The following is a 12,103-nucleotide window of genomic DNA, read 5'->3' on the forward strand; positions in this document are numbered from 1 at the left end:
ATGGGTTTACTAACACGGGACTAGAGCAATCCATGTCACCTATATTACATATGGGGTTTTGTCTGGGATAAAATTACACCCTTCATATTTTCAGGGATTCCTGGAGAGATTTCCATTCTTGAATTTTGCATTTTGAAGATTCTAGTTTGCAAAGTCCTAGAGAAATTGCCTCCCCAAAAAGTAGATTGATATGATACAATCAACTTTTTCCCCTAGTATATGTTCCCTTATGAGTCAGTTCCACTGAGGTTACTTTGCAAATTTTGCATTTATTAATGCTTGAATGTTTAGATATTGGCACTATATTAGCATAGATATTGAGTCTAAAGTAAAAAATATAGACTTTACATCACCGAGACACTACTACATAGTTGAGAAATTTTCTCTTTTTTCTTTTACATTTAAACAGACCTGAGATCTGCCTCCTTCCCTCCACTTTAAGCTGTATGGCCCCATGAAATGGGTCTGGAATTGTCCTTTCCCTTCATTCCTTCCATTCAAGGTGCACAGAATTGAGTCTCCATGCCAGGGGGATCCAGAAGTCCAAGAATCCAGGCCAAGTGGTACAGACTGCCTAGCAGCAAAACCCTAGAGATCAACACTCTAGGATAGGGCTGCAAACCTGATCCCACTGCCTGCCCTCTTATCCTGAGAGACAGAGGTAGTGGGGGAGGTAGAGGAATTATATCCCCCAAAGTGTTAAATGAAATATCTGTAGGCCTGCTTTTGCTATATCTTTGAAGTAAATATCCCTTTGTGAAGGTTAACTTAATGTGAAGTGGTTAAATGCAACTGGGGTACTAATTCCTTGGCTCCTAAAATGAGGGGAACCCAAATAGTGGGGCTCGAGCTGATGAAAGAGAAAAGAAAACCTCCAATCTCTTCAGTGTACTAGAGAAACCTAAGGCAAGATAACATGTATCACAGCTAGCCCTCTGAGAGTGGGGCCAATGCAACTATAGTACACAAATGTAACAGAAATGCAGGGTATGCTAATAAATGTTTAACAACATGCCCTCTGGAGGAAAAATGTGTGCCTGATACATTTTAAAGTTTAATCAGCATTATTAACATTTTTCTCCATCATTTTCTTAAGATTATACAATCTACAAAACAATAGATCAAGTCCTGACTGACTTGTGACATTTGCTGATTTGTGGGCTCATAATATTCAGTATACCCCTGCAGATATGTCTTCTAGGAAAAAGGATTACATTTCCCAGGATACCTGGACCCAGATGGCACAAGTGCTCATTTGAGAAATAATAATAAGAGCTCACATTTACCTAGAGATTTGAGGCTATCAGAGTACTTCAAATAAATGTTCTAATTTTATCCTCCCAACAACCCTTTGAACTATATGCTTTTATTATTCCCATTTTAGAAATGAGGAACCAAAGGCTGAGAGCCATCATTTAATGACTTGCCCAGGATTACACAGCTAGTACCTATATGAGAAAGGATTCATAATCAAGACCTCTTGGCACTATATCCAACACCCTATTCATTCCTCCATGCTAATTCTCAAAAGGACAAGAACTACACTTTCCATGAGGTCATTTGCCCATGGCACAGTTATTGATTGATAGAATGAAAAATTGTGGGAAATGAGAAAGTCAAAAACGTGTGGATCCAGATGGAACTTGGAGTTCCATCCCAAGGCCACAGAGCAAGAAGAGACATCCTTAACTTCAAAAGAGAACAAGGCAAGCTTATATCCAAGTAGAGTTGCTGAAGCTTCCTATATCCAACTCTGATTGCAGAGACAATTCACCCAATTTTTTTTCTGGCAGTCATATGTCTTTGGAGGCCCTAATATTACTTTAGGAAGAGAAAGATAGACTTTACACTAGAAGCAAGATAACTAGAGATGTTTACCAGGACTTTTAAATCTGGATAGAAGCATTAAGTAAGCCAGAGCGACTTTGAGCAAGCCAAAACATGAATCTCTCAAGTGGCTTAAGAGGAGATCCAGACCTTATGGGTTATTCCAAGATCTAAGGAGAAAACTGAAGAAGTTTGGCTTTGAGAGAAGAATAATGACAGACATCAAAACTTTGAGTTATTTGGAGACTTCTTATGTAAAGGAAGGATTCGATTTTTTCTACCTGACCCCAGAGAACAGATCTAGGCAATGGAGATAGAATGTTGTGAGATCCGATTTTGATTTAAAGTAGAGAAAGATTTTCTAGCATTGAAATTGCCTGAAGGTGTCCTGGGAGACTAATAGGAGGTCTGAAACTGGTGGTCAGAAAACAACTCATCAGGGATGACAGAGGAGATTTTTACTCAGGCAGATTATATTGCGGTCCCTTCCAACTCTGACACTCTATGATTCTACCCCAATTCATGTATTTCCTAGTCTAGTATTTTTTCTCTCCTTTGACCTAAAACAAAGGAATGAATCTCAAGTTAAGGATTTTACGAACCAATGGAAATCATAGAGGAGATAAATATTGGGAAGGGGGAGTCCTGTGGCTATAAAATCATTCACTATTCTGCTAGACAAAGGCAGACCCTGTCACCTCACCTCATGGTAACCTTGGTCTGTGTGGTTTTGCACTGGCTTTCTCCAGGCCTGGAATGCTGCCCCTACGTGTCCAAATCTTGGTTTCTTTGACTTCCTTCAGGACTCAGCCCAAGTCTCACCTTCTGCAGGAAGCTTTCCTCCCAAATGCTAGTCCTTTGACTTCTCAGATTGTTGTTGCTGAGTCCTTTCAGTTGTGTCCAACTCTTCATGGTCCCATTGGGGATTTTCTTGACAGATACTGGAATAGTTTGCAATTTTCTTCTCCAGCTCATTTTACAGATGAGGCAAATAAGGTTAGGTGGCTTGCCTAGGGCCATATAACCAGTTGGAATCTGAGGCCAGAAAGATGAGTCTTCCTGCTTGCAAGCCCAATGTTCTATCCACTGTGCCATCAAGCTGTCAGTTAGCTGCCCCCTTCTCAGATTACCATCCATCTACACCAAAGGTTCTTAACCTTTTTTGTGTCATGGAAGGTTTGCGTCCATGGAGGTCTGGTAAAGCCCATGTATCTCTTTCACAGTGTAACGTTTTTAAATATTTGAAGGAAATGCCAAATTTCAGTTAGAGGTTAGTAGAAAAAAATGTCATTTCTTCCCAAAAAATTTACAAGTGCCTTGACATTCACAGACTCCTCGGACCCTAGGTTAAAAAACACTTAAATTATCTGTATACTCTTGTATGAACCCAATTATTTATATGTTCTCTTCCCATTTAAACATATGCTCTTGGAGAGCAGAGACCTTGTTTTGCCTTTCTTATCTAAAAATTTAGTAAAGTACCTGGAACACAGGAAGCTCTTAATAAATACTTGTTCACAGGATACCTAGGATGCTCAGTGGCTAGAGCACAAGGCCCAGCGATGGGAGGTCCTGGATTCAAATTTGTCCTCAGACACTTCTTAGCTGTGTGACCCTGGGCAAGTTACTTAATCCCATTTGCCTGCCTCTTATCCTTTTATGTTAGAATTATTACTAGGACAGACAGTAAGGGTTCTAAATTTTTAACTTAATTTAATTTAAAAATACTTGTCAACTGACTGGCTCGCCTTGGACTGTTTGACCTCCATCCTGAGCATGCAGAGAAGATGATTCTAAGGCAAGATTTAAAATCTTCTACAGTTGCTCCTAGGGTCAGCTTTTCCAAACCCAGAAAGAGTTTTACAAGCTTCCTATGAGATTTATTTTGGAAAGATAATGATCTCCTACTCTCCGCAGGCTCATAAACCACAAAAATATTCAGACAATTTACTCTGAGCCCACTGCTGGGATTTCAGTTTGGAAATAGAAGAGTATCGTAGAGCCAAAGAGAAAGTCAGAGGTTAAGGCTCCATAGGCAACAATTCAGTCCTTTGAAACCAGTTACTGCCCATCACCTTAGTAGCATACAAAAATCTTCCTCTGAGAGCCAACAGATGAATGCCCTTCTCATGAGATTAAAAAAGAAAGAGCCAGGCTCAGGAAGCTGTGTGTTCAGGATGGCCTAGTTCAAAAGGCTTTCCAGGGGCAGTTTCAGGTTTGTTCCCTCTATTTCCAGCCACAAGGAGGAAAGTAAGGGGCACAAACCCCCTCCCCAATTCCATAGGCTACAACTGGCTCCACTTTTCAAGGTTAGAATGTATGGTTATACATTATTTTATACAGTGACTATCCCTTCTACTCCTGGAAGAATTCTCCAATTAGAAATATGTACAAAGAATTTGAGCTAGTTAAAAAAATCATTCTTCCAAGGGCAGTTAGGTAGCTTGGCAGACAGAGAGCCAGGCTTAGAGACAGGAGGTCCCGGGTTCAAATCTGGATTAAATACTTCCTATCCAGGTGACCCTGGACAAGTCACCTAACCCGAAGTGCCTAGCTTTTACCATTCTTCTGCCTTAACCAACACACAGTAATGATTCTAATATGGAAGTTATGGGGTTAAAAAAAATGAAATTATTAGAGCAAATTTACATATTCTTTCAGTGTGTTATTTAATTTCATCCTTGACAACCTTTAATCGACACAACTCTGTGAGCTATGTAGGGTATGTCTTATATCCCCCATCTTATAGAGAATGAGAGTGGGGCCTAGAAAGTTGAAATGACTTGTCTGTGTTGATGTAATAAATAAGTGGCTTAGGTAGTATTGAATCCCAACTCCTAGTTCAGCACTCCTTCCAGAAGACAAGAGCACAGGCTTTCACAAGAACTATTCAACAATGGGCCATATTTTTAGCATTTCACAATAGACAAAAGACATAGAAAATATAAGGTCCATTGTACTTTATATTTGTTGATTGTGAAAACAATCACTTGATTTATTAGTACAAAAAAGCACTTTGAAGGCTATATGACATTCATAAAACAAAAGCATGTAGCATCCTTGGGAAAAGGCTGAAGTAAAGGGACTAAATGTGCACTAGTAAAATTGGAGGACACCTTAAAACCATATAATGTTATAGCTGGAAGAAATCTTAGAGATCACCTATTATAACCTTTTTTTTTATTTTGTGAACAAGAAAACTGAGACCCAAAAAGTAGAAGAGATTTTTTCTATCATACTGGCTGGTAACAGAACCAAACTTTATTGTTGTTGTTATTGTTCAATCATGCCCATTGTGATACCTTATCAGATTTTCTTGGCATGGAGACTGGAGTGGTGTGCCATTTCCTTCTCCCATTCATTTTACAGGTGAGGAATCTGAGGTAAATAGGATGAAGTGACTTGGCCAGGGTCACACAGCTAGTAAGTGTCTGAAGTCAGATTTGAACTCGGGAAGATGAGTCTTCCTGACTCTATGCCCCATACTCTATCCACTGCACCCCTAGCTACCAACATTAGGACCTGGGAATTCCAGTTCCTAGGTCTATGTGCTTTCTACCATACCACACAACCTCTCCTCATATGAAAACAAATCAAATCTCTCTAGAGGACTAGAAAAGGGTGATATAGATGGGTAAAATCATTCATTCATTTAATGAAAATGTTCCAGATGCTATGCTAAGTGCTAGAGATACAAAGACAAAAGTGACATCAGCCCTACATTCAAGAAGTTTGAATTCTATAAGGGATTGGGAAATAATGACACCAGAAATACTACTTTATATAATAATATAATAATAATAATAAGCATTAATGTTTAAGGTTTGCAAAGCACTTTATACCTAATATCTCATTTGATCAAACAAATAAATTATCCTAAAATCATGCCAAAATCAATTTAGAGCTGTTTTGTTCATTTTGTTTGTTTGATTTGGCCTTTTTTTTTTGCTTTTACAGATATTTAATTTGAAAATATAGGAAAGAAAGAAATATAAACAATTCCCCCCAGTACCTTAGGGGAATACTCAATCCTGTACCACTTCTGTCTATATAGAGAACAAGCTCACTTTCTACAAAGAACTGGTTCTTCCAAGTTCATGTACAAATGCACCATTGTTGTTTGTATCCTTGTCTTAGCTACAGCTGAGCTGGGCTCCTGCAGATCACTCCATGGTCCTCTGGGAATTGATGCTGAGTTGGCTATAAAACCCAGATACTAGGACACTTGGAAGTTCCTCTCCTGATCTTTCAAAACTCATGAAATCAAAGTCTCCAATCCCTTTACCTAAAACAAGCAAACAAAACAAGCAAGCACTGAGGGAAATTACCAAAACCAGTTATGTGTAGGCTTCAGAGGGTCCAACTTCTCTCCTGGTCCTGCTTTTTTCACCATGCATCAGTTCATGTAAGGCTTTCTATGCTTCTCAATATTCTTCATATCTACTGTTTTAGTAAAAAAAAAAAATTGGACATTCATGTACCATAATTTTCTATCTCCATTTATTCAAGTTCCTTCCTTTCTTTTCCTTTTTAAAAATAGTATTTTATTTTCAGTTCCATATTCTCCTCACCACCTTTTACCCATTAAGAAGACAAGAAGAGAGCCTTCTGTATCACATGAAGAACAAGATCGAAGACCAGACATTTTCTCTGATCCCCAAGACCTCTCAAATCTCTCCAAAGCAGAAATTAAGATAGATTATGTATATACATATATCACTATGTATATATATATATGATAGATTAAGATAGAAAATGAAATAACAATTTTAACTTTCTCCGTGGTCTAGGAATCAAAAAAAAGGTTTTAAAAAAACTAAACCATGAACTGATGCTCAGTGACCCTGAGCTCACTCAGCATCCCTCCCTGACCTCCCACACTACCAGCCACAAAGCTGCACAAGCAGACCCAAGGACCTGACAAAGGCTTACAATGAAACCCACCCCCATATTACAGTATCTCCTTCTCTTTCCAGTGTCATAGAACCCCCAGTTCCAGTCTGCAGAAATTTGCCTCAGCCATAACAGACAACCAGAAGAGCTACAGATGTTCTGGAGCAAAAACGTTCAGGGGACGTCAAACCTAGAGGGCCAGTGCTGTACCACAAAGCTTTGAACCATCAGTTGCCACAGCAGACTTCCCCATAGTTCCAATGCAGGAGCAGTCTGAACTGCCAATGCCAGGTCAGAGAACTAAGGAAGAGTTGGTGAGACAGGACACCAGAACAGGACACTGCAAGAGAGAGGGGGAAGGACCCTGTGCGGGTAGCACACTCCACTAAGCCTAAGAGAAAGCAGAACATCCAACTGGAGGCAGTTTGGACCACTCAAAAGTCAATTAGATGGAAGAGCTAGGCGGCTCAGTGGATTGAGAAGCCAGGTCTACAGATGAGAGGACTTGGAATCAAATTTGACCTCAGATACTTCCTAGCTATATGACCCTGGGCAAGTCACTTAACCACAATTGCCTAGCCCTTACTTCTCTTTTGTCTTAGAACCAATATTTAGCAATTCTAAGACAGAAGATCTTTTAAAAAGAGTCTATTAGAGAGTGAGATGGAAAAGATAAAGGAGAGAAATAGGTAATGGCATAGATATTCCATGCCTTGTTGACAGATACCAATATCAGCAAAATGTTAGTAATGAAGAGATAGGCCTTTGCTTTCATGGGAAACTTGAGTTCATTAAAGGAGCTTTGCAATCAAGGTTTGCTTTCTTCCTTCTATTTAGTTCTGAACAAACTTGATTGTCCATCTATACTGTACCAGATATGGGCAGCTAGGTGCTGGACCTGGAGTCAGGAAGACTCATCTTCAAGTCTGACCTCAGACACTTACTAGCTGTGTGACCCTGGACAACTCTTGTCACCCTGTTTGCCTCAGTTTCCTCATCTGTAAAATGAACTGGAAAAGTATATGACAAACCATTCTAGTATCTTTGCCAAGAAAGCCCCAAATGGGATCACAAAGAGTCAGACAGGACTGAAATGATGGAATAACAACAATTGTGCCAGACACACATCCTGTTGGACAAGTTCTTTAATGCATCATTCCAATCCAGGCACTAGACACTCTTCATCCACTGGATGAATGAATAGGACAAACTACTTTGCAAGATTACAGATTGCTTTCCTTTCTTCTGCAGTGTTTAAAGGTTTGATTCAATCAGCACAATATCATCCACAAACAGGAGCATCTAGATAACCTCAACCCCACCCTGGATCATTTCCCAACAATCATAAAATACCTTCAGAGATCATATATCTGATAGTTATGATTATAACAGGGTCATTGAACAGGTTGTTTCTATTATATCTTTGTTACACATCTTTAAGAGGTATGGCTCTTTGGGCAACAGGGAAAGGATATATTTAGGAAGATGATGTAAAAACAAAATACACTCAATAAAAAAGTTTTCAAAAAATAAAAACAGCCATTGGTTTTCTTTTTTTGTGTGCAGTTAGTTCTTTCCATTTACATTGTTGTAGTCATTGCATATGAGCAGTGATCTGTTCCAAGACTGATATGCTTTCCACTATTCCAACAAAGAAAAACACTCCAAAATCATATTGCAATGTAAAAAAAATAATAATTTGAGATTGGAGTCTAGAGACCCGAGCTCATTTTTTTTATCACTATCAGTAACCAATGAGCACATAGAACCTATCCTAGAGGAGGTCCTCAATAAATGTCTGTTGAAACATTCTTTAGTACACTGACCCGGAGTCAAGATTGTCCTGGGTTTGAATCCTGTCACTAACACTGCTTTATAAACATAATCAAGTCACTTAACATCCCCGAGCCTCAGTTTCCCAATCTGTAAAATAGGGGAAATTATTTCTGTTATCATTATTCAATTTCATAAGAATACATGTGAAACCTTGTGCAAAGCTTGAAAGACTGTATAAATGACTTATTATTGAATGAACATAGATTAATAGCAATTCATGAGACAGGAAAAGAAACTATAATTTGGGAATAACACAAAGCTAAATACTAGCTAGATAGCCAGGACACTAAATACTATTAGGCAAGCTAAGTTCCTGGTCTTCTGATCTTGAGTAAACACTATTTATTTAAACCTGTTGTTCACTGAGAAATTCAGAGGGCAAGGAAGTATTAACGAATGTTATATAAAATAAACTACAGAGAACATCATTTACATTTTATTTTAAAAAACACACAAGTTCATTCAGTCTTTCAAAATGGGACCAGTCCTTTGAGATTACCTCTTCTAGTTGAGGTTTCTGTCTTTTTAAAAGAGGGTGGCATTCAGTTACTGAAGGCCTAAACATAGGCTAAAGGCAACTGAAATCCCGCCCTCTATCTGTGACGTATATGCTTCCCGGCTTCTGATTGCATCCTTTAGGCGTCAACCCCAGGGTGTGTATCTTACTGGGACACTGTGGAGATCTCACCTCTTGTTTGCTGAGCGGTCGGGTGTATTGCTCTACACGCCGCACCCCCAGGGGCCCCCGACCGGTCTGAACTGGAGATATCTTTCTGTGGCGCCCTCCCGCGCCGGATCTCCTTCTCCCTGGGGCGGGACGATTTCCAGAGTCTCCGGTCACTATGGTCAGTGCAATGGGTGGGAGCGGAGGGGATATGGGGTTCCCAAGCCCGGGGCGCATGTGCACACTCGGGAAAGGGGGCGAGACATAATAGAGGGGGTGGAGAGGGGGCTGCAGAACTCCTCGTCCATCTCTACTCCAAGCCCTTCTACTTGAGATCCCTTTTTGCATCCAGGGCCCTCCTTCCCATCCCCCAAATTCGGCTCACCCGTACCCCTACTCCTCGGACCCAGGAATTTCTAAGAGAGGAAGTCCAGGGGACTCAGACTGTGCACCGCCCATGCTTGAACCGGGGCGCTAGGAGCGGGATGAAGGTGCCAGGGATGGATTTTGGTAGTGAATGGGAGGGCGAAGGTGGCCGAGCTGGGGGGAGAAAGAAGACCCAAACCGGGAAACTCATTACCTCCTTTACCACATCGGCCTCCCAGAGTGCCCCGCCTCCCCTCCCCTTTCCGTCGTCCCCTAGAAAATTTGGTTGACCCTACCAGAACCCTCTTGGGAAAGAGCCCTGAATCTGCTGGAAAAACTGGAGCACCTGGACTCGAAAGGAGACCTGTGTGTTTACTTCCTGCATGACCTTGGGCAAGTCGTATGACCCCTCAATCTGAGTTCCCTCATCTGTTAAAAAAGGGGGGGGGGGCGTTTGAACTATTTAGATTCTATGGTTTCTTTGAGCTCTAAATCCGATCCTATGAATGAATCAATTCGGGTATAGCTATAACAGGAGCCTACTGTGTGCCAGGCATGAGCTCTCAGTCCTAGAAATACCCTCAAAAATCGACCTCGCCCAATCAGGTTTGAATTAATGCCTTCTTTATTTCGTGTTCAGGCACATGCCCCACCAGTTCTTTGGGGGCAAGAACAAGACGCCAACCCCTTCCTCCTTGCCATCGAGACACAAGTACCAGGGCTTGGTGCGTTGAAGCCAGGGGAGGGGATTGAAGGGCTGGGGAAGGGGTTACCCCTATCCCAGACACTCTCCACTAGAGTCTGGGTGGTTGATCGGGGAGGCATTTATCACTCGGGCCAGTCCGGCTGCATTTCTTTTCTCTTTGCTGAACACTTTCGAGACGGGAGCCCTCCCCTCTCCACCCCTCCTCCGAGGGGTCTGCAGCTGCGACGGGATTGGGTTACTCTCGTGAGGTTCACACCCAGGGCACGAGTGTAGTAGGAGGCTACTGAGAGCCGAGTGTAGCGTTAGGGGTGGACTGGGAGAATTAGGGGAGACTCCGATTGCCTTCCCCCTCCTCATCTACAGTGGGGAGAAGAAAAGAGCACTCCCGGTACTTTGAATCGGGAGAATCGTGACTGAAATGGACCCTCCTGTGGGACTGTAGCCAAGTCCCTTTACCTGGATGAGAATCATTTTCTTCCTCGGTGAAATGGAGAGGTCTGGCTATTTCCGAGGGACCCTTCCAGCCCTAAATCTTAGTCTATGAACGGGTCAGTTCAGAACAAGTACTTAACTGTGCCTGGGAGGTCGCCCCTAGCCAGACTCTCTAGCCTTGAGGTATGTGAGGGTCAGGTTCAGCTGTGGCGCATTCCAAGCTCTGCCCTGGCGTGGATCTGAGTAATAGCGTGCCCAAAGAGTCAGTCACCCAAGCTGTCCAGGACTTGGGGTACCGCCTGGGGCTTGACTAGCCAGGCTGTTCCTTACCACAGCTTGCCGTGTGCTTGTCTAGGAACTTTCAGGGAGGCTTGCTGGGCGTCTCCTGATCAACCTGAGTCAGAGGGCAGGGATTAAACACTATTTCCTTTGCTTACCGAGATACTAGGGTACTGGGGAAGTGGCCCCTTTGGGTATCCATTCACTTGAATGGAAAATGAGGAAAAATAAGCCAGGTGATGAGAAGTCAGGCGTTGGATCTTCTAGCACCATCTAGTGTTTCTCTGAACTTAAGGACTGGACCTGGGATTTCACTGGTAGAATAAGAACCTCATCTTGATTCAGCCAGAGTTGAAGTTACTTGTCCAGCTGGGGTCACACAGCCACAATTAATCAAAAGGGGGGTTTCACCCCAGGTCTTTCTGACTTCAGGGGTCCGCTTTCTATCCACCATACCAATTGCCTTTCCTAACATTAGCATCAGAAAAAAGCCATCCGAGGCAGTTTTCTGCAGCCCCTTTACTGCATCCCATATCATAGCCACTGATCCTACCTCTGGAGAGAAGGGAAGAGAAAGTAGAGCAAGGAACACAGGAAAAGGACTTGCTTTAGGGGCAACATAAATAACAATTATATTAGAGGGAATGATAAGTAACACAAGAAGGAGGCTGCATCTTCTGCCTATTCTGTATAGCCCACCTAGAGGAGGTAGGATCCCAGACAATCACAGAATTATAGAACTGGGAAAGATGGTATACACTTTCTTTTCCAACTCCCTCATTACATAGAGAAGAAATAAGACCTGGAGAAATTAAGTGACTTACTCAAGGTCAGACAGCCCTGAAGTAGCAGAGTCTGAACTAGGTCCTTTGAATCTCCAAAGCCAATGTAGTTTGTTTGGTTTTTTCCTTAAACTCTACAGATGGCCGGTAGCTCTTAGTAAACATGAATTGTCAAGTAGAAGGCAGGTGTACTTATTCAGGTTTTCAGTTAGACAATTGTCCATTATGTGTGAAGCTTTGTGTGGGGCGAGAGTAAATAAGTTTAGTGAAGAGAGAATCAGTGTCCTTTGGGAACTTAAAGTCAAGTGAGGAGCAATC

At 41.8% G+C, this 12,103-nt stretch overlaps 1 protein-coding gene across 2 annotated transcripts in view; it reads left to right on the forward strand.

Moving 5' to 3' along the window:
* The first annotated feature begins 9,191 nt into the window (after nt 1-9,191).
* OTUB2 (OTU deubiquitinase, ubiquitin aldehyde binding 2) overlaps nt 9,192-12,103 on the forward strand; it is a 32,359-nt gene continuing 29,447 nt past the window's right edge. Inside the window, exons 1-2 of one of the 2 annotated variants that reach the window (XM_007472577.3) lie at nt 9,201-9,401; nt 10,227-10,311. In XM_007472577.3, the coding sequence (XP_007472639.1) occupies nt 10,231-10,311 (81 nt within the window). In that variant the 5' untranslated portion in view covers nt 9,201-9,401; nt 10,227-10,230. Of the gene's footprint in view, nt 9,402-10,226; nt 10,312-12,103 lie in introns of both variants that reach the window. The other variant, XM_007472578.3, reaches the window with a different exon arrangement.

The sequence above is a fragment of the Monodelphis domestica genome, chromosome 1, assembly GCF_027887165.1.
Source record: "Monodelphis domestica isolate mMonDom1 chromosome 1, mMonDom1.pri, whole genome shotgun sequence".
In the NCBI taxonomy this organism is placed as follows: Eukaryota; Metazoa; Chordata; class Mammalia; order Didelphimorphia; family Didelphidae; genus Monodelphis; species Monodelphis domestica.